Source organism: Rhinolophus hipposideros (assembly GCF_964194185.1).
Source record: "Rhinolophus hipposideros genome assembly, chromosome: 8".
NCBI lineage: Eukaryota > Metazoa > Chordata > Mammalia > Chiroptera > Rhinolophidae > Rhinolophus > Rhinolophus hipposideros.
This window is the reverse complement of record NC_138054.1, coordinates 88,595,486-88,617,553: the sequence shown is the minus strand read 5'-3', so window position 1 is coordinate 88,617,553 and position 22,068 is coordinate 88,595,486. Positions and strand designations below refer to the sequence as shown.

General features: G+C 60.0%; 1 protein-coding gene across 2 annotated transcripts in view; it reads right to left on the bottom strand.

The window, feature by feature from the left end:
• Positions 1–261: 261 nt before the first annotated feature.
• Positions 262–22,068, bottom strand: part of CASZ1 (castor zinc finger 1) — a 139,749-nt gene continuing 117,942 nt past the window's right edge. For both annotated transcript variants that reach the window (XM_081055783.1, XM_081055782.1), the window contains 12 exons: positions 16,838–17,323; positions 12,602–13,442; positions 11,490–11,558; positions 9,813–9,903; positions 8,887–9,051; positions 7,713–7,885; positions 6,646–7,481; positions 4,148–4,283; positions 3,844–3,907; positions 2,379–2,533; positions 2,117–2,239; positions 262–1,196 (listed from right to left, as the gene is read on the bottom strand). In XM_081055783.1, the coding sequence (XP_080911909.1) occupies positions 854–1,196; positions 2,117–2,239; positions 2,379–2,533; positions 3,844–3,907; positions 4,148–4,283; positions 6,646–7,481; positions 7,713–7,885; positions 8,887–9,051; positions 9,813–9,903; positions 11,490–11,558; positions 12,602–13,442; positions 16,838–17,323 (3,482 nt within the window). In that variant the 3' untranslated portion in view covers positions 262–853. The remainder of the gene's footprint in view (positions 1,197–2,116; positions 2,240–2,378; positions 2,534–3,843; positions 3,908–4,147; positions 4,284–6,645; positions 7,482–7,712; positions 7,886–8,886; positions 9,052–9,812; positions 9,904–11,489; positions 11,559–12,601; positions 13,443–16,837; positions 17,324–22,068) is intronic.

Sequence of the window (22,068 nt, the reverse complement as noted above, 5' to 3'; positions counted from 1 at the left end):
GGCCTGCCGCCCAGGCTGCAGACAGGTATGGGGGAAGCTGCACTCTAGCCTTCTGCCCCTTCTGGTGACACAGCTGCCCCCTCCCACAGCGAACCCGGGGTGGGAACTCTGACCAAGTCTGGGAAACTAAGAGGGATGCCATTTTGTGAAGATGAATGGAGGAAGGGAAGCTGGGGAGGGATGGAGAGGAGTGCAGGTCCCCTTCCATGCTGTGGGCGCAGCCCCGGGTGCTCAGAGAGGGAGGACAGCTGCCACTCAGGTGGTGTATGTTCACATCCAATTTATTACTTTTATTGAGAACAGGAAGCCGCACACATAACGATACAGAGTCTCCGTTCTCGCCGCAAGTAGCCACCACCATCCAGTGAGGAAGGTCCCTTCCACCCCTGAGAACTCAGAGCCCTGTGCAGGTGGGTGTGGGCCTGCAGGGGGCCTGGCCCCCTCACCCCCAAACCATGACTTTGCTTGCCCTGCAGAGACTCAGCCATGGGTGTGAGCCACAGAAGAGACCACCAGGAAGCCTGAAGGGACACGCAGCCTTTCTCACCGCATGAGGACCACCTCTCCCAGCCCAGCTAGATCGATCCTCGCAGCATCACCACTGGCCCCACGGAACAGTGGCCACTACCGCCACCATCTCCCCCGACCCTGCCGCCTGCTCCAGGAACAGGCAGTGAGGTCACAGCAGCAGCATATTTGGCTAGAAGGACATCGCCTGACGACCGTGTCCCAGAGAGGCTGAGGACAGCCAGGGCTAACAGCAGGCTGAGGCGCAGGGCCTCCTCAGCTGCCCTCGCTAGCACCTACTCCCGAGACACGAGGGGGACACAGGACTCCCGGCTCATCGAGGGACTCACTTCTCCTGGAACTGGAGGAATCCGGGTTTGACCTGGGGCTTGGCGTTTTCTAGAGAAGTCGTTGCCAAGGGTGAAGTGGGCAGGTGAGGCACTGACGCTGGAATCTGAGGCATCTGGGGGACGGTGGAAGCCAGCTGCTTCCAGGCGAGCAGGGTTGGGGTGGAGGGCACAGCGGCCGGGCTGGGAGTGGGCCCCTCCAGAGAGGAAACCGTGGCCGTGGTGACGGCAGGCGCAGGAGGGGACGAGGGGGCCAAGGAAGGTTTGGTCTCAGCAGCCGAGACTGGGAAGGAAGCCTCTGCGTTTCCTTTCACTGCCCCTCCCTCCGTCCGGAAGTGGAAGCTGCAAGAGGCAGAAGAGGGTGTCTCAGGTGGAGAATGGAAAGGGCTCTGGGCAGGTCAACCCTTCCCTGCTGGGCACTCCTGGGGGTGGTGGGTCCTGTCTGCCTGCCTCAGAAGCCTAGGGGCCCAGTGTCCCCATGTTGTCCCCAGTGTTAGGCATGGTCCCTCCAGGAGGGAAGGAATGAGAGCAAGTTGTGTCCTCCAGTCCTGCATGTGGACTCCTGGCTCAGCCCTCGCTACACCTTGCTACCTCTGACCTGTCTGATGCGTCTGTCCCTAGCTCCTCCCTACACAGAGGGCATTCAGGGACATGAAGCCTGTCCTTTCAGAACCTGCTCTGAAATTTAAAGGTGGGTCTCAGTATTCAAAGTCGACTCTTTTGCAGACTAGCAGTGGAGGCTGCCTCACAATGAGAAAAGCCTGGTCTGGGACATAGGGAGCAGTGAAGATATGATTTAAATGTTTGCAAGTTCTGGGTTCAATTCGAATAGGTGGCTGGGCTTGCCACTCTTCAGTTCAATGGGTTTTACAAATTAATTTCATTATTTTTAGGTCAAAGAAAATCTACAAATGCAATATTTTGGCTGCGAAAGGCCTTCATCAAGGGTCCCTTCCTGGGTCAGAGTTAGGTCTCTTCAGCCGGCTCAGCAGGGAGAGACTGATGGCTGCACTGAGCCTGGGTGAGCTCAGAAGACCCGGCTCGGGGCTACGCAGATGGAATGAAGGGGAAGCCTGCCTTTTTTCGGGCAGCACCTTCAGAGAAGAAGCCAACTCAACTTCTGCAGTCTAGTGGGAACGGCATAGGGGTTTGCATGGGAGGCTGCGAGAGGCCTGGGCAGCCTCCAGCCCCACTCAGCCTAGAGCCAGGCTGGGATAATGGGGCTGGGTTTCAATGGGTCCCCTCTAGGGACCCCAACTCACTTGGCATGCTTGATGGCCCCGTCCAGGGTGCTGAAAAGTGCGCCACACTCTTCCACCACGCAGTGGAAGTGGGCCTTGTGAAGGAAGTCACACTGAGCATCGCAGAAGTCCTTGGTACCAAACCTGACCAGAGGAACCGGCTGGTTAGAGGAGCTGCTGGGGCTCTGGTGCGCCCTGGGTGTGTGGTGGGGCTGGGCACCGGCCACCAGGTCAGGTGGGCATGGCCCCTCCCTCCCCTTTGATCTCCCAGCAAGCCCCTCACCTGCGAAGGTACACCTTCCAGGGTTCTGACAGTTTCTCCTGAGCCATTGCCTTCACAGCCTTGCCCAGGTAGGGCGAGGACTCCACGGTGGGGCTCCCTTCCGCTTCCGTCTTGATGTTCAACAGGCTGCCGAGGTTGGGGTTGCCCTGAGACATCTGCGAGGAGGACAGGGGCCGTGCTTGGGGCTGGAGGACCTCAGGACAGAGGCCTGGCTGCCCTGGGAGCAGTAGCAGCTCTGGGACACTCACAACCAACCGGAGCATGGCAGTGCTGGCAGCAGGGACGGAAGCAGGCCTGGCCTCCCGTGGCTCTGACTGTAGAAGAGCCCTCTCTGAATGGACGCAGCCCCGGGCCTGGCCCCGTGGAGATGCCAGGCCTCCTGCACACAAACCCCTTGCTGCTAGGAGCCATCACTCAAGCGGAGGCTGAGACTAGAGGCACACACTCCAGCCCAGCTTGCCCCAGACTTCTCGGCTCCCTGGTTATTTTCCTGCCAGGTTTTCAAAAGAAGTGCAGGAGGAGGAGGGATGGGGGGAACCCCTATGAATTCCTTGAGAACAAGAGAAAGCGCACAAAGGAAGAGCAAGGAGGGAGGGCGGGAAGGAGGCTCCTGGGGTGAGATCCAGACAGCTGGATGCCCTGGGCCAGGAGGGGGAGCAGGGAGGGGAAGCCCATGTAAAGGCTTGACCAGAGCAGGTGTGGGGCTCCGACAGGAAGGAAGGATGGGGTGCAGCGGGCAGTGACCCAAGAGGGGAAAAGGAGAACATGAGAGGACATAGGCCAGGGAGGGAAGAAAGGGGCAGGGGGTGCATGGGGCAGAGGGTAGTGGGAGGCCCCTTCCCCACTGAGGGCCCAGCCAGGACCCCCACTCTGAGGTCCGGCCCAGACCCAGCTTCCTCCCCAACAGTCACTTGTGTACAGTAACCAAATTAATCTTGCTGTAGTCAAATTTATCATGTGAAGGGGGAAAATATATTTGAGATGATGTATAATTTACAAAGACCCTGCATTATTTAAAATAAATATTGTGGAGCGACCTCTGCGGAAGGCGTCCGAGACCATTACTCAACCCGAAAAGTGGAAATTGATGCTTTGCTCCCAGTTTGGTCCCCCTCCCCCACCCCTTTTTAAACAAACAAAAAAATACATAAAATAAATAAATAAAATTAATAACTAAGAGCGCAAGAAGTTAGAGGGCTCCGGAAAAGCTTTCGGAGCCCTCCATCTGAAGGGAAAAAAAGGGTGTCAGAGGCTGGAATATATTTCTTCAGCCAGTTCATTAAATTAATTTGTAAGCAGTGGCTCTGAAATTATATCCGATGAAAAATGGCCTCAAAATTTAAATGGTACAAACTCATCTTATTAGAGGCAAAACATTAAAAAACAAACACATCCCCCCACCCCCCAGCACAGCTTTAATTTCTCTGGGTGGGGGAATGGGAGGCGTGTGATGGATGGTTCTTACCTTATTCATAAGCGAGGATAAAAGAGATGAATTTGCCGGGACTGCGTGGCCATTTGATTCATTACTGGAACATACAAACCAAGGGGCTTTAGCTCAGACGTGTACGTAGGACTGAGCCCAGGGCATCAGCCTTCCCAGCCCGGCCCTTGGGCTCCAGCCCGCCTGCTACATCTGCCTGGACAGGGGCATGACCCCTTGCCAGGAGGGCTTGGCCTCTGGCCCCTGTTGGCGTCTGGCTCTGAGGGTGCTGTACCCTGAGCCTCCTGCAGGGGGGCAGAGCTGGGAGGCCACGTCCTCGCCTCACCTGGGCTCCTTCACAGTCAGGTCTAAACTGCGGTCCTGGGAGGCCTCCTGAGAACTTGGGGCGCCAGCATTCTCACCGGGCTCCTGCTTCACCGGGGCCGGGGGGAACCTAGTGGGGGTGGCCTGCTGCCCATTTCCTACAGGGAAGGGGAGGGAAGACGGTGTTAGAGCGGCTGAGGGCTTCGTATGGGCACAAACCGGGACCCCCAGAAGGGAGGGCAGTGCTCCGGGTGGGCTGGGGCCCGTGGGGAGTCGTGACTGCTGGTCAGCGATTCTCCCCACTGACGTGATTGCTTGTGACGCTTACCCCTGTGTGGCAATTCTTCAAGTGATAATTATTGCAAAATTATGTCAAAGTCGTCCAGGCTCAGGGCCTCCTGGAGGAGAAGGGCGGGAGTCTGGGGAGGGGGCTGGGCCAGGGGTGGGGGCCCTTCATTTTCTCCACTGACTGTCACAGTCAATTTGTGGGGCTGCCGCTTAGGCTTTTATTAAAGACTCTGTTAACGCTGAGAGAAAGTGGCAGATCTAGACTGGGAGCTGTGCCCCCTCCGCAGGTCCCCATCCCACTGTTGCCGGGGCGACGGCCCTGCCTTCCACTGAGCATGCCCAGGAGGGGCATCTGCTGGGTCAGGGCTATGGAAGCTGACAGCCAATCAGAGTGGTTCAAACTATGTGACCCCTCCCGTCAAGCTGTCCAGAGCAGGGATATGAGGCCCACGCTGGCCAGCAGGGCTGGACCAGGATAGGTGGGAGCTGTTGGGGTGTGGGCATGGGGGGAAAGGCTGGGGTGGGGTGGGCAGAGGATTCAGGAGGACAGCAGAGTAGGGAGGGGCAAAAGAAGTTGCTGACAGGAACAGGTCCACTGAGCCTTTCCCCACAGTCCCCAAGTGGCTGAAATGTTCATCTGCCCCCAGGCGCTGCAGCTGACAGAGAGCTGCTTCACAGACATCAAGTGGCATTTTATTAAAAAATAAAGGAAAACGAGCCCCCTTCCTCTTTGCTTGACCTTTCTTTTGGGGGAAGACTTTCCAAATGGAAAGAAAGTACTTGAGAGTGTGGCCACTGAGCCCAGTGCGGTCCCGGGGGGCTCCACCCTAGCTTGCAGTCACCTGGCCAGAGGGGCGTGGCCCTGGGTAGTCCCGTTGGCCCTCCCAGGAGTGGAAGGTGGGTCACTCCAAGCTGCAGCGGATAGGAGCAACCCACTGGGGACATGAGAGTTTTCAGAACTCAGAGTGTCCACATTCTGGCAGCTCCCCAGTCACTTGCCCAAGGTTCTCAGGGAAACAGGGCCCAGCCTCCCTGCTAAGCACTGATGGCCCTCTGGGCGGTGTGGGTCACAGGGACCCCCAGTCTTGGCTGGTTTCGAGACAGTCTTGCAGGGAAGCAGGGTGCATGGGCTTAGGAGCCAGACTGCTGAGGTCCGAGTCTCAACTTCACCACCTTCTAGCTACGTGCCTGGCACCAGCCTATCCCCACACTGTTCCATCAGCTCCACAAGGCGGGACTGTTGTCTGTCTTCTTCCCTGCCATGTCCCCAGCACCGGCTCAGAGCCTGACCCTCAGCAAGCACCAGTGGTTGTTGAATGAATGAATGAATGAAGTGAGCCCTGAGCCGACTCTTCTCAGGGATTCGACTAGCGCTAATTATCCAGAGGTGGGGAGACCGAGGGAGAGGAGTGAGATAAACAGAAAAGTCAAATGCCAGAGAAAAAGAATAGGAAAAATTTTAGAAGGGCCAAACACTTGAGAGAACGGAGGATCGCTCCTCACGGTGAGCCAACAGGAGAACAGAGATGTGACTGGCTCCACGGCTGCCACGTGGCAGCCACTAGTGTGAGTAAAAGTAAAGAAATTCCGATTGAATCCAGTTCTGTGGTCACACTAGCCAATGTCAAGCATGTGACAGCGCAGAACAGAACATTTCTGTTCCAGCAGCTCTTTCTGTTGTTGCAGAAAGTTCTACTGGACAGGAATGGCTGGGAGGCAGAGCCTGGGAAGGGCATCCCTGGACTGGAGGGGCTGTCCAGGCACGAATCTCCTTGAGTGTCCCTGAATGCAGCCACCCACCACTGGACTCATGTCCCTTCCAGGTCACCTGCAGGAGGCCTTAGGGGAAACGGGGGCTCTGGGACTGCTCCCAGCAGGGGCTGGACCTGTGATGTGGCAGGATGTGAAGGCCGGGGTGGGGGGCAGCTCGCAGTTGCCCTGGGACGCACAGGCACCCCGTGAGGCCAGGACTATCGCTCCCACTTCACAGATGAGGAGAGAGAAGCAAGAGCTGCCTGGGGTGGGCAGGTCAGAATGAGGAGCCCCAAATAGGAAATCAGCAGGGTGGAGGCAGAGACAAGGCAAAGAGGGGGGCCTGAGGGGCAAGGGACTTGGGTGCAGGGAGTAGAGCTGCCTCGGCCAAACCCCCCCCCTCTGCTCCGCAACCTGAGGCCAGGGAGCTCCCGGGGTCTGTAAGGTGCTTGCTTCCTGGGCAGGACCCAGCCTGCTCACCTGGATCAAAGGTGGCAGAGGGCTTGAGGGCGGCCGCAGCCAGCCTGGCCATCATGGGCGAGATGAGGCCCTTGCTCGCAGAGATCCTTTCCATGATGGAGGCCGGGGGCACTGGGACAGAGGTGGCAGCCGCGGAGGCGGTTTCAGCAGCTCCAGAGGCAGCCAGAGCAGGCGTATCAGGGGTTGCTGAGGGTGCTGCCCCCGACGACATGGCACCCATGAGGCCAGGGGCACCCACAGGCAGGGAGGCGCTGCCGCGGCCCGGAAGCATGGGAAAGTAGGGCGCAGTGGTAGGCAGGCCTGAGTTGGAGAGGGCCAGCGCCAGGGGGATGGAGCCAGGCAGGCCCTGGGCCAGCAGCCCGGAGATCTTGCTGTTGGGAGGCTTGGCGGTGCTGGGCACGGCCTCGGCGGTGGCGGCGGCCAGAGAGGCGGAGGACTGCTGGCTGGTGGGGGAGGCGCTGAGGCTGGAGTTCTTGCTGCTCAGGGCAGAAAAGTCCACCAGATCATCGTTGCTGGACTCCTCGTGCTCGGTGTCCTTGGCGCCCAGCAGCGAGGGCGGCAGCCCCAGCACGCCCGAGGAGCGGATGTGCCGGCGCTCGTGCTTGCGCTTGTGCGAGGTCATCTGGCTGGTGGAGGTGAAGGTGAAGCCGCAGCCGGCGCGGATGCAGTGGAAGTGGTTGGTGGCCTTGCTGTACACGCAGCCCTCGTACTTGCACTCCTCGTACTTGTAGAACTTCTTGAAGCCGTCCTTCGCATAGGCGTCGTCCTTGATGTGGTAGCTCTTGTGCTTCTCGATGTCACACTTGTTCTTGAAGGTGAATGTGCAGCCAGGACGCCTGGATGGGACACCGGGAGCTCGTCATGGGGCCTCATGGGGCCGAGAGGACGCCCTGCCCCCACCATGACTGCGGGAGGGATGGGCCCCTGATGGGAGACCCAGCTGCACACGAAGGCAGAGCCTCTGAACAGCTCTCCACTCCCTCCCTACTCCCTCGAGGCGGCAGGGCCCTGAGCCATCCCTCGGACCTGGTCCCCTGCCTTGCGTCCCTGGCCGGCCTCCCAGGTACCTGCAGTGGAAGTGTGTGGTCTTCTGCCCGTAGAACTGGCAGTCCGCTGTGCCACAGTCCTCAGTTGCCCGGAAGCGCTGGAAGCCGTCGTTGATGAGCTGCGTGTTCTTCTTGTGGAAATTCTCGTGGGTCATCACATCCGACGTGCTCGTGTACACCTTGTTACAGCCCACCTGCGGGGGCCAGGACGGTGGTCAGGGGGACTGAGGCCAGGCAGCCCTGCGCCAAGGTCAGCGCGGCTGTTCTGCTGGCTGCCTCTGGGGCTGTGGGGCTTCGGGCCCCCGACCGCCCTGCTCAGGGGAGCTTTTGCACCTGTCAACATCCAGCTGGGGGAACGAGAACGTTAACTTAGGAACCGCAATAGAAAACCTCTAAGACCCCTGAGGCGCACAGGGCCTGTCCCTGCCCCGTGTCCAGGGTCGGGCCGTCTTCAGGGACCCCAGACACCTCCCGGCACTCGCGTGGGAACCCAGTCCTATAGGAGGTGGGTTTGGAGTCCCAATCTGTGGCTGTACCTCCAAAGCCCCAGGGGTAGGCAGGGCTCGACCCTGGAGCCTGGTGGTCACCTTTAGCCCAGGCACTCGCTTAGTGGATGTTTCCTGGCACAGGGCCCTCCCCACCCACCCCAGCTGGGCCAAGGCAGGCAACGTTGCCATATTGAGTAAAAACCAGTGGAATCTGAACACTCTTGAAGGCTGGGCCGTGCCAGTGTCTGCACCATCTCAGAGCCCAGAGAGCGAGCCCCCCTCTCCTCCTGGCCCAGGTTGTTTCACGGAGGCCATAACAACCCCCTGACAAATACCGGGGGAGGCGCAGTGACTGCTATTTGCAACCCAAAGTTGCTCCCCTTGGACCTGACACCTTGAAAAAGCCCAGACTCTGCGTGGCATTAAAACAAAGAATTAAACAAAAACCTCCTCAGGAACCATTTGCAATGCTGCTCTTGGTGTTAAAGCCTGAAAAATGTCGGTCTGTATAAACAGCTCACTGAATTTCGCCCACACCAAGTATGGCCATGGGGAAGGCCCCACCCTGGCCCACCAGCCACTGCCCAGGCCTGCGCCCCCAGGACTCTCCACTTGCCTGCCGTCCCTGGGCTGGGATGGGAGACAGGGAGGCTCTTTCTCAGTGGGGGCCCCTGCCTGACAGCCCTGCGCCCGGGGAGGGGGCACACCTGCATGCAGTGGTAGTGGGTGCTTTTCCCGTTGAGGTGGCAGCCGTGGTAGTAGACGCTGCAGTCGTCCAGCGGGCTGAAGCGCATGAAGCCGTGCTGCAGGGAGTTGTCGCGTTTCTTGTGCATGTTGTAGTGCCGGATCACGTCCTGCTTGCTCGTGAACCTCTGCCGGGACACGCCAGGTTGGCAGGAGCCCGAGCCCACTGCCAAGCCCAGAGCGCCGGGGCCTGGCGCTGGCCCCAGGGCCCTCAGGTCTCGGTACAAACAAGCCCAGACTGCCCCGAGGCCAGCACACTGGACCTTGGAGGGAACAAATCCCCAAGTTCCAGAACCACAGACCTTCCCCTGACCTTCCCCGAGACTCCCACTAGCCACGCCCAGGAGCAGAGATGACGACTTGGACCAGATCTTTAAGGTAGAGGCCATAATGGTGACAACTCATTTCACCCAGTGCCACCTATGGGCTATGCCAGGCTGGGCTCCCAGCGAGACCGAGGGAGCAGCCTCTGGGCACACTGCCTGCACTCCCGTCTCATTCGCTAGTCCTGCACTCACCAGCGGGTAGCTTTGAATGTAAGTGACAATCTATCCGAACCTCAATGTTATCACCTATAAAATGGGGCAGTAACACCAACCTCATAAGGACCCTGGGAGGGGGCAGTTATATAAGGAACAGAGGCTGCCTGGCACCGCCCTCGGTGCACGGTAGGCTCAGCGAATGGGAGCTGGAATTCCCGGGATGCGGATGGCTCCAGAGCCTACTACATGCCTTGTGGACAGGCTGGCAGTTTTTCTGGGGTTTCTGCCTGCCCGAGTTAAGTTCAGGTGGCCCAAGCAGAACTGAGCCCCCCGTCCCACTTCTGAGCGGCTCTTCTGCTGCTGCGGCAGGAGCAGGAGCAGGGCGGGCGGGTGCCCAAGGGCATTACCTGGTAGTTGCACTCGGGGTCGAGGCAGTGGTAGTGCTCCCGGTACTGGTAGGCGCAGTGGATGTGGCCGCAGTGCTGGCTGCCCGAGAACCTGCAGACAGGAGGGAGGCTCAGACCCCTCTGGCTGCCAGCCCCAGGGAGGACCCCTTCCAGGGGCCTTGGCCTGAGCAGCTGTGGGTCTGTGCCATGCCCCAGAAGTGTGCTGGGGTTCAGGGGGCCCTGGGGCCTGTGTGGGGACGTGGAGGGGCAGACGTGGTCTGCTGGGGTGCAGTGGCAGAGGCCTCAAAGGTCAGGACAAGTGATCGAGCCCGTCAGGAAGCCTAGAGCCTTTGAGCTGCAGACCCGTCCCATATGCCCTTGGAGTGAATGCCAGGGGAGGCACAGAAGCCTGGCACCAAGGTGGGGAGGAAGAGCTGGGGCAAGCGAAAAGTCAGAGCAGAGATGGGGAAGGGACCTGGGATGGGGTGGGATGGGATGAGATGGTGAAGGCAGGCGCAAGGTGGCCTACCTGCCTTTTGTGCAGGTGCAGTTCACCTGCCCCCCCCCCACCCAGCGCTGGGCCAGGTGCTGGGGACCCTGGCCGGGCCAGCCCAGGGCTCTGTTGCCCAGAGGTATTGAAGGACTCTCTCTGTCCTGGGCTTTCCTGACACTTGAAACAGTGCAGAGTTATGAATTTTTAAAGCACAGCATCTGTTTGGTTTCCCGTGGCAGGGAGCTCACTCTCCAGCCAGCTCCGCAGCCTGGAGCCCCAGCTGCCTGGTCTCTGCCCACCTCCCAGAAAACCCTGTGCCTTTTCCAGGCCCCAATGCTGCAGGGTGTGGTTCGCACAGCCGTGGGGACAGCCACCCTGGGAAGAGCACACATGACAACTGTGGACAAGTTGGTAGGCTCAGCCTGCCTGCCCAGCCAGGATGGCACGAGACTGCGGGAGAGTGAGAGGAAACCCCCTTGTAAGGGGGAGAACCACTTGCAAATAAATATTTAAGCTGAAGCTGCCAAAAGGGCCATCTGCTGAGGCACTAATAATAATGATAATAATAATGAGAGCGGAGCAAAGCTAAAAAGACAGAAAGGGACAGGGAGGCAGAGACACAGAGAGGGACGGGAAGAACCTGGAAGATGAGCAGGAAGACAGCTGCCAGGGCACGACCCCGGCCATGTGCTGCCCTATCAGGCACTAGCAGCCAGGGGCCTGATTTGGGGGAATCTGTTGAGGTGAAGGGTTTTTTACCGGCCAATCCTGCTGCCTTAAGGATGTAAAGGGGCAGGTATGGAGTCAGGTGGTGAGGGTCAAGGCCTGGCCTGGGGGGAGCACTGACGCCATCGCCCCTTTCTCATCCCGGACAGTTCCACAGCGGCCCCCACCCACCCCAGGCTCCATGTGAGCTGTGGAGCGGGACTTGCACTCACCGCGGGCAGGGCCCTGCCATCGGGCCCCTTCAGGTAACCTGTCCTGCCTGGGGTACAAGCTACGTAAGGGCTTGTGGCCAGCATCACATCGAGGGGGCGGGGCCTCTGAGATGGGGTGGAGGGCAGTCCCTTGGGGGGATTTGGGGGCAGGAGTGCATGGGGATGGGCAGGCACTAGCGGTCAGACGGATGTATGGTCCCACCGTCCCCAGGCATTCCTGATGCCCCCCAACCTTTTCTCCATGGCAGTCTCCTCCCAGGGGCCTACCTGGCAATATATTTCTGGTAAATGTTTACATCTTCAGTGACAGCTGGTTTATCTGTGGGCAATCCGTTCCTGGCGAGAGACATACAGGGCACAGCCGATTAGCGGACAGGGGGTGGCCTCATGCCCCAGGAGCGTCTGGGGGGCAGCTCCCTGCCCTGGGGCCCTGGCCCTTCTCTCCCTCACTCAGCTATTCTGAGGCACTCAGGGTGTTTAATTAGCTCAACTCCAGCAAGGGCAGAACTGTCTTGAGCTGGCAGGACTAGAGGGTTCCACCTTGGGCACAGGCCTGGCCTAGAGTCCAACTGGGCAGAAGCCCTGGAAGCTGGGGCCTGGGTCCTCTTGCACACTGGGAGTCAGGAAGCTGAGGGGTACCCGGTACCTCTGGGGAAGCCCCCAGAGGAAGGGGTAAAAGCAGCACCAGGCAAGTGTGTCTGGGAGGTGGGGAAAGCCTCCCCCACTGCAGGGGAGGGGTGGCTCCCTACATCTGCTCCCAGGACTGAGGCCCCGTCTCTGCCTCCGGGGGAAGAGGGTCTCACTCAGCCCCACAAGACCTGTGAACATTTGACCACCGCTAGGAGTCAGTGCTGAGTGTGCCCACGCTCACCCAGCCTCTACCTTCTCTTGCTGCCTTCCCCATGGCCCAGGCTCTGAACCTGGGAGCCACGGCTACCAGCGTGGACTCCAGAACCCCCAACCCAGAGTAGGGCTTCTCCAGCTGACCACACGCCTGCATGTGGCCCTCGTGGTGGCAGCAGAGAAAGCCCATCACAGGCAAATGGGGGTGACAGTAGCCCATGGCATGTGTGTCAGCAGAGGAGCATGTGCACAAAAGCACCTCGTGTGTGAGTGTGTGTGCACAGCAAGATGTGTAGTGTGCGGGCCCATGAACTGCATGTGAGCGATCACGTAGGCAGAGGGATCAGTGTGTATGCGTAGTGTGCACATGTGTGTGGAAGCACGTGCCTGAGAATCCGAGAGTGTATGGGTGTGGGTGCACAGGACATGTGCAGAAGGGGTGAGCTGTGTTCACAAGCATGGGCTTCAAAGGCAGGGCACTGGGCTTCCCGTACTCCAGTCCCACTCAGGGCTGGCATGGGGGGGGCGTGTCTTACTTGACAGTGGAGACGGTTCCCGTGGTGATGGAGTCTGTTTTGGAGAAGGTCGACTTCAGGTACTCGGGAGTGTTGAAGGGCAGGGAGGCAGGTGGCTCGGGCCCTGGCCCGGGGGCACTGGGAGCAGTGGGCACGCTGGCGAGGGGAGCAGGAGCCAGGCTGGGTGTGGGCGGAACCTTGGTGGGGCCTGGCTTCTGGATGGCCCGGACGTCGTACTTGGAGGGGCGCCCCACCTTGCCTGTCTTGAAAGCGATGGCCCCGCCCATGTCGGGGCTGCCCTCCCCGGGTTTGAAGAGGTGCAGGTACTTGACATTCTCCAGGTCGTACTTGGATGGCTTCTTGTAGGTGCTCCCATTCTGAGGCCGCAGGTTCTCACCTGTCTTCAGTTTCTGGATGAAGAAGTCGTACTTGGAGGCACGGGCCACCAGGCCCTGCATAGGGACGCTGCTGTGTGACGGCAGGGGCAGGATGGTGGCCTTGGTCTCCAGGTGTGCTGTGCTGCTGGGCAGCCGCAGGCCAGGCAGGGGGCCCACGGCCTCCTTGCCTGCCCTCTCCTCAGCCTTGGTGCCATGGGCCGGCCAGGAGAGCTGCTCGCCGGCCTTGAGCTTGCGGATGTATTCCTCGTACTTGGAGAAACGCACCCGCTTGCTGAGGGCGTCCTCGGAGGCGGAGGCCGGCAGCACGGAAGAGGTGGCCGCCTCGGGGGTGGGGCCTGCATGCAGCTTCTCGAAACTGATCTTCCTGGCCAGCTCATCCCTCGTGTTCTGGTCGTCGTAGCCAAACATGCCGAGGAACTCGGTCATGGTGGAGGCAGCATAGTCCCGCAGCGAGGAGGCCTCTCCTGCAGCAGGAAGGACAGGCGGTCACCTCTGGGAGGGAGCAGGGGACACAAGGGACAGGAGCCCACCCCCCACCCCTGTGAGCCCCCACCCAGAGAGGGCGGGGGCTGGTGTGGGGAGGGGCAGAGCGGGACATGAGCTATGGACATTTGGCTCACTTGTTAGGTTTTACGACTCTTAAATTAATTTGTTTTAAAAAAAAGTAATTAATACTGGGGTAAAATAAAACGAGTTCATCAATGCCAGGAAAATCAATTTCCTAAATGTTCTGGCCGATGGCTTTTCAGTACATTAAACAAAGTTTCATAAATGTCTCCGCTCTCTCGCCTTGGCCTAATATGAAAGAGAAGTCATTTTACTGGAAGTAAGGCCAGATTCCAACCTGCCTCTGGAGGTGGGGGTGGAAACGGGGCTGGGACAGGTAGAGGTGTGCGCCTATGGCTGAGCAGCCCAGAGCTGAGTGAGCCACTGTGCGAGGGGAGGGGCTGCGGTGGACCTGGTTGAGTCTGCCTGGAGGACCCGCCCTGATCTCCACAAATGGACACACAGGCCTGTTACCCTGAGAGGATGAGGGCTCACCCCCAGCCTCCCCAGGACCTGGCCTCTTGGCCCCACCCAGATTCCAAACAGGGCTGAGGTGGGCAGAGACCCGGCTGATGGGCTGGCTCAGAATCACTCAGGCCCTCCCACCCCTGCCAAGATTTATGACGGGAGAGTCCTTCAAACCTCCCGTCATTCTCTGGTTACTCGTGCTCATACACAGGGTGGGCCACCCTGAGGAGAGTCAGGACCAGAAAGGATGGCCCTGCTCAGGGCCCAGAGCAGCACCCCCGAGTGTGATCCACCACCCGCCCCACCTGCGTCCACTCCAGGGCACACTGAGAAGCCCGGAGCATAGGGAAGCGTGCGCACACACCCTCACAAGCAAGCTCATGCCCACACCTTCCTAATTCTACAGACACACACGTACACAAACCACCTGAAACCCACGCCCAGCTCCCCAAGACTGATCTTGGGATGGCGGAGGGGCAAGATGATGCCATTCTGTCTGGGGTTTTTCTCTGGAGGCGCCCCTCCTCCACACACCACCTCCCACCCCAGCAGACATGTGACTCCCCAGCACACACACACAACATACTCATGCTTGCACTGGACACTGTCTCAACACCTACTATGTGCTCTGGCCTAAATAAGGTGGGTGCACACGGAGGATGAGACCCACAAGGGCCCCAGGAGACATGCATGTTCTCTCTGCGCGTTTTCAGAGCCAGCATACCCGGACACACTGAGAGCGGCAGGACGCCAGGCTGGGGGTCCTGACAGCACAGCCAGGGGAAGAGGCGGCCAAAGAAGGGCTGAGAGGCTCAGAATTCCAGCAGCGCAGGAGATGTGAGGGGGTCTCCTCCTGACCCCCACCCCAACCTGCCAGGTCTGGCATTCTCAGATCACACCTAGAGGTTGTCTCATAGAGCAGGGCTGGGCTTGGGCTCCAGAGAAAACCCAGCAGGATGTAACGAGAGGCTCTGAGCTCCTGGCGGGGGAAGCAGTCCTGGCAGAATGGACCCCGCGTGTGAGGAGAGGATAGTCATGGGTAGCACCTGGCACCTGAGATGGGCAGTGACTCAAGGAGCCAACATACAGGTAGTCCCCTGGGGGTGGGGGTGGGGCAGCGGCCAGCGGGCTGCAGTCCTGACCCCAAGCTCCTGGGGGCTGGGGCCCAGCCTGGGGGGAGTGGGCTCTGCTGCTAGATTCAGCGTCTCAGGGACTAGGGAAAGGGGCTAAAAATAGCTGGAGGCAGCTGAGCCCTCACTATATATGGCAGAGAAACAGAAGGCCTTGAAGGGCAGGCGGCTTAGAGCAGGGAGGGGACCAGGCAGGGGTCCTGTGGGCAGCCCACAGGCGTACATTCCTCAGTCCCAGGGCCCAGAGAATGTGACCCCAGTACCAAGCCCACGGTGGGTGGCTAGGGCTCCGGATGGCTCTCTCCAGGGCCCAGGGCTGAGCAGGTCTTCCCAGGTGTCACACTGCAGTCCCACTGGGCCTCAGACCAGAGGGGTAAGGCCTGAGGCCATGAGGCCACTGGCATTTCTAGCCTTGCCTCCTGCCATCTTAGCCTGCCAGTCCCCCAGAGGAGAGAAAGCAGAGGTCAGGAGTCCAGGGCAGAGCTGGACACAGGAGGGGCTGGAGCACTGAAGGCTCAGCGGCCCTGCTCGTGTCCCTGTCCCCCACCTCCTCAGGCCCAGCGCAGTCACCTTGTGTCTCGGAACGGCAAGGGCTTTTCCTATCAGAGGAAACTGAAGGTCACACTTTTCCTCATTGATCTTGCAATGTTTGTTAATTACTCTGTCACTGATGTGGCGAAGGATAATTAAACAGCTCTGTTTATATCTTATATGCATAATTATGTGGCTGCACAGGGCTCCCCGTGCAGGGAGGAGATGTGCCCCTCACTGCAGAGGGAAAGGGGTATGGGAGCAGGCAGGGGAACATGCCTGGGAAGGAGGCTGGGGAGCTGAGAAAAGATCCCAGACCCCAGGCTTCCAGTCCTAGGGGTGAACGGCCCTCCCACCTGGAACCCCAGGTCCTCTCTCCCCGGAGCAGCAGGAGATCTGAGTTGCACTGAGTGTAAGGACAAGGAGACGCCAGAAAAGCCGGGCCTTAGCCACCTCGTGGAAGAGAGGTCCGCCAGAGGGCCGTGGCCGGGGCAGGTGGACGTAATGGGAGATGCGGCTGGACCATCCCGCGGCCCTGTGCCTTGCCCGAGAGGTCCTGCTGAGCAGAGCCGGGACCCCTGGGAAGGAGAAGGCAGGCGGTGAGAGGCGGGGAAGACTTCGTGGAGAACCAAGTGAGGGTGGGAGAACAGGCCTATCCTAGAGCTTCCGAAGAAACCCCCCCACCCCCCCACCCCGAGAAAGAGCCTTTGCAGACCACGAGCTCACGGCGCTCACTGTTGCTCCCCAGGCTGGTGCACGTCCTGCCTGGTACCACGCCCCCAACAAGCTCCTCCCTATGCAGGTGTGTGTGGACAGTTGGCTACACTGTCTGTCTGCCCATCCACCCCTCCATCTCTCCATCTGTTGCTTCCTGAAGACCCACCGTGTGTTTGGCTGCCCCCTGCACCAAACGTGCTCACACACTTGGGAAGCTGCCTTGTCAGGCCCTTCCCTTCTCACCCCCGGTGCTTCTCCCCCACCCGTCTCCCCATCCCAGGCATTAGCTTGGCCCCAGCCACCCTCCTCACGACTCCTCACTGGGTCGGAACAAGGTGCCAATATTTGGAGCAAGAGTGCGGACGGGGAGTGTCCCATGGACACACCTCTCACTCCCTCCCCACCCCACCCCCTCCCGCTAGGGCCCCCTCACCAGGTTATGTCCCATCCGGGCTTCCGACACCCACCTGAAGACTGCTTGGCACCAGGGCCACCGCTGTCCTTGGAGGCCGCCCTGTCTGTGCTCTTCTCCAGCACGCCGCCATCCTTGGGGAGCTCCTCGCCGTGCTCCTCCTCATCACTGCAGCCCTGGGGCTGCACCATGTAGACGCCCTCGGGCGGCAGCTCCAGGCCCTCACGGGCACTGCGCCCCAACACGGGCATGGGTGCCGGCTCCTCACTGTACTCCCCGTTGACCCACTTTTCGATCACCGCCCGCCTCTTGTCTTCTTCGCTGCGAGGGGCCCGGGCCACCCTTGACTCAGGGCCACCGCGCTCTTTGTCCTGGGGCCTCAGTGGGCTGCCCTCGGTGTGGGAGCCAGCCTCCGCTCCCTTCTCCACCACCACCTGGCGGCTCAGCTTGGCGCAGATGGCGTTGAGCTTCAGGCCGCCTTTGCGCTTGGCCGCCATTGCGGGCTTGCCTGTGGGCGGGTCGGTGCACCGGGTGCCTTCAGCTGCAGGACAGAAAGAGAGGTCTCAGAGGCGTGCGTGGCCCCCCACCTCGACTGGGATGGAGGCTCTGCCCCTGCATCCCCCAAGCCAGAGGTCTTCCCAATCACGGTCCCGTCACACTGCCCTGACACTGCCCACTGCATGTTTGAACTCTCACTAGACCGTGAGCTCAGGGGGACCAAGCTTGCCCATCCCTCTATCCAAGAGCCTGGCACCAAGCCGGGCAGGTACTAGGTGGTTCAAGAAATATCTGTAAACAAAGGAATGAATGAACGAATGAATGACTCTTCAAACACAAGGGGCAGTCTTCTTCCCAGCACCTAGTTCCTGGAAGCATTTTCTACACTCGTTTGGGCCCTAGAATATCTGTTCTGAGAGGCAGGCTGGCCATGCCTCAGTTAGTATAAAGGAGGCAGCGTGACCTCTGACACACAAGAACACGGGGGCACGCAGGCTATGCTGTGGGTGAGATGCTCACAGGTGGAGTCAGGCTGCTGTCACCTGCCAGCTTTGCACCACAACCAGCTCCTCAGCCTACGTGCTCTCAGCTGAGAGCCAGGCAGCAGCCCGTGCCAGCCTCTTGCCGTACTGTCCCAGCACACTTGGCTGGCAGCCGTCCCCATCTGAGCATTGCATCCCCGGCAGCTCCTCTGCCTGGCCCGGTCCCTGGGCCCCAGCTGACTGCAGCCAGTGCTCCCCGAGAGCCTTGACCTCTCTTCTCCAGCCACTCGGGGCCTTCCTGAAGGCCCCCACTTTTCCTTGTCCCCCCTCACAGACACTCTCGTCTCCTCTGGCCATTTCCTGTCACCTCCCCTTTCTCCAGGCCTCAAGCAGGGCATCCAAGGGCACACTCCCCCCAGCTCCTCTGAGGGGCACTCGTCCCTGACTGAGACCCTCACAGCCTTCTCCGCCTCCCCCAGCTCCTGCAGCCCTGGATGGCCTGGCTGGTCCCGGGAAGCCTGCTTCCCAGCCCTGAGAAGCCACAACCGAAACTGGCTGGGATTCCTCAGGTCCACAACAGAAAACCCAGAAGCCACCGTCGCAGTGCCTCATCCCTGAACACGACAGCCCAACGCAAACAGCCCAAAACTCTAACGAGGCTGTCTGAGTGCTAGCTACCTCCCCACGACTGCAGAGCGGGCCGCACACGGTCCTGGGGGCATATGGCAAGCCCACTCATTACATGGCCATGGACCTGCAGTAAAGCCCACAAGGGTGTACACACACACACACACACACACACACACACACACACACGTTGATTTTGTGAATCTGTCTGCCCGCCCGTCCATCTGTCCATCCATCCATTTAGTGAGCTCCTACTATGTGCCCCGATGGTGGAGCCAGGGGTAGGGTGGTGGCCCTGGCAGAGAGTCTCGGCTCACATGACTTTGTGCACAGGGAGCCCGGCGAAGCTTCTCGATGGCAGGGCTCCCTCACATGTCCCTCAGCAGAGGCGTGGGCATGTCCAAGTCTCCACATAGATCCAAAGGCTACGTGAGGGCAGCGGCTCTGCTCCCAGGTCCATGGTCAGAAGGGGCTTCACTCTAACGGATCACACCCTAAAAACCCACACACCTGGAAGCCCACTGAGAGAGACCCCTGGAAGCCATAGTCAGACAGGATGGCCACACCTGTGCCTTCCAGGGAGCTCATCCCACAAGTAGACTTCGCTTGTACATATGGATGGTTGTCTCCGATACAGATAATGCTCAGTGACCCCAGACCTGGCCTTGAAGCCCAGACGGGCCCAGTGATCCCAGCCCAGCACAGCCTCCCAGAAGGGTCTGCTTTGGCTCGCTCCAGTCTTCCCAAGTCCTGTGGTCCAGGCTGTGCTGGGCCCCACCCTTGCTCAAGCCGGATGCCCACTGTACCCATGTTTGTCCAAGTCTCCAAGTCCATGCTGCCCACACCCCAGTCTCCAAGCGCCAACATGGGGTTCCTTCTCAAAGCTCCGTGATGGAACCCCTAATCACACATCTCATCCAACCTGCGGGCCAGCCGCCAGGCTTTGTGACACCAAGTTTTCTCCAGTAGGCCTATGTGGAACAGGCCTTCTCTGGTCCCCTTTGTCCCCTGCCCTGGTGGCGAAGGGAAGGGTGGGAGTGGGAGAGCCCGCTCTATTTTTACTGGGAGGTAAGCAGCCAAGTGTGTATGGCAGACGGCGAATGAATCTATAAATATTTATCCCAAGGAAGAGGAAAGCAGAAGCTCCCAGGGCCGCACTTGCTGCTGGAGACACGCTCCTCCCTGGGCCCCCACCCATCCTGGAGCCTCCTGGCAGTGGGGCCCACCCAGCCCAGCCCACCCTCTCCTGATCTCGGCTGTGTGCCTGGCTTGGTCCCTCCTGGGCCCCCACCAGCTGCAATGCAGCTGTGCACCCAGGGCGCACTCCCAGCCTGCAGGCCCCTTTGCTCCGCCTACGTCCCTTCCACCTGCCCTCCAGCTGCTGCTCTGCCCCAGCCCACCTGCCTTCCAGATGTTGCCCTCCCTCTGACTCCACTGCTACTCCCAGGAGTGGAGGTAGAGAAGGCGTGAGTGCCTGGGGTACAGGGCAGGAGGCAGAGAGCTGTCTTCCTGTTAAGTGGGACCGTGTGCGAGGATGGGGCGGCGGGCAGGGGGCTGTAAGAGCTGAGGTCCAAGTTGCCTGCCCGCCACCCACCCCGCCTTCCTGTTCACCCCTTGGGGCCATTCTCCCCTCCCTATCCATCAGGGCCCTGGGACCTGCAGACTACCCCCCTCGTGGACTGACCCCAGGCTCCTATCCATGTAAACATTCCCTGACTTTCTTCTCTAAAATATAAACGCCGTGGCCAGGCCTCAATGGGAGGAAGCCATCCGTCCCTGGCCCTGTCACTGCCCCTTTCATCTCCTTCCCGCCACCAGCCTGCCTGCTGCTCTATTTACACTGGACACTTCCTCTGGGAACAATACTGCCCAGGAGGCAGGCTTGGGCTGGAGGGTGGAAGGGGAGGGAACTCCCGAGCAGCTTACCCAAGGATGAGCACCCCGGAGGAGATGAGGGCGGGGCAGCTGCAGGGGGCCGGCCAGGCCTGGGAACAGGAGCCGGCTGGTACCTGCGCACAGGCAGGGAGCCCCAGGGCTCTCCCCGCCTCCGGCCTCTGGCCCCGTGGCTCTGGGCTGGCTGGGGTGAGCCTGGAAGGTGGCACAGCAGCATGGTTATGGCCTGGCCTCTGGTGTCAGACAGTCGTGAGTTCATGCCTGGCTCTGTCCCTTGCTAGCTCCGGGCCCTGGGCAAGCTGTCTCCCTGTGAAAGGGCTACAGGACTGTAAGGTGAGAGAGTACCTATTGGTGCCAAGCACAGGGCCTGGCAAGCAAGGACCTGGGAAAAGGCAGCTGAGCCCTGAGTCAGACTGGCGAGTGTGGTGCCCCATGGAGGCAGGAGATCCCAAAGCCAGGAAAGCTTACCTGGCCAGAAGAGGTAGGGGAGCAAAGGGAGGTTGGAGGGCTGGGCTGGGGGCAGGCTGCCCTCTCAGCAACAAATGGCCCCTCCCCAGCTCCCAGGGTCTGAACCTTCCCTCCCAGGGCACCAAACTGCAAGTTCCCTAGCAAACAACTCTCTCTGACCTGAGCAGATCCTGCTCAGGCTGGAGGAAAGGAGGGGCAAGACTGGACTGTCCCTGCACCTTTTCAATGCCTCATAATGAGCCAGCGCAGCAGGTGCTGTCATTGTCCCATTTGATGGGGAGGAAACTGATCCTGGAGCCGTGAAGACACCCGAGAGCCTGAGTTCATGAAGGCAGGGGCTCAGACAGGTGCCAGCCACGTTCCCACTAAGCCTCCCGGGCAGGCTCTAGGAAGTCCCACGCCTCCCCACCCGTCTCCTCCTCACCCCTGCTCCCTGTTCCCATAACATGGAGCCTCCTAAAGTGTTAACTGCGATGGGTAAAATGGTGCAGCAGATTGCTACAATAAATAATTTACTGATATTTATAAATATTCAAATCAGCCAGCTTCAGAAATCGAATGAAGGGAGGGCCCTGGGAGAAGGGGCCCGTTATGGCAGGAATCTCATCACTCCCTCCAAAGGCTGGGAAGGCCAGACTCCTGCCAGTTCTGGGGGAAAGGGGGGCTCCTGTACCTGCACCTGGGCCCCTCATCCCTAATCTCTGGGGACTAAGGGGTTGGGGTAGCTGGAATGGCTCCATCTCCTCACCTGGTCAGGGCCAGGCCCCTCTGCCCTGGGCTCAAGGAGACCAGAAGTCCCAATGCTCACGGCACAGGTCTCAGAGTTGCTTCTCCTGCCTTGTGGGGGGTAATCCCCAGGGCTGGGCAGGCCTGGCAGCCCCTCCCCACCCGTGAGTAATGTGTTTCGAGGCCGGGCGGCCTGTCAGCTACCAGGCACCGGGTGCTTTATGGGCTCTGCCTGGTGGCTCTGAACTCCCTGGTAGGAAATAAAGTTCTCCCTGCACGTCCCTTCTAAACATTTCACTCAGTGGAAACGGTGTTTAAGAAAAATGAGGACATATTTCTTCCTAAGGATGCAGTGTCCCCTTTGGGCGGCCTAATGCCCGCTGTATATCAGGAGGTGGTAAGGCAGGGGCCATGCACCATCCCCTGGGGTGGGGGCGGTTCAGGGCCCACCTGCCTGCTGCCAGGCAGCTCGGGGACCACAGGCACGGCTGGTCCAGTCTGGTGGCTGCCCTGGCCCACACCGCCAAGAGCGACACAGCGGCTGGAACCCTCTGAACACCGCCCTTTGCAGGGGAAGATGCTGGACACTTCA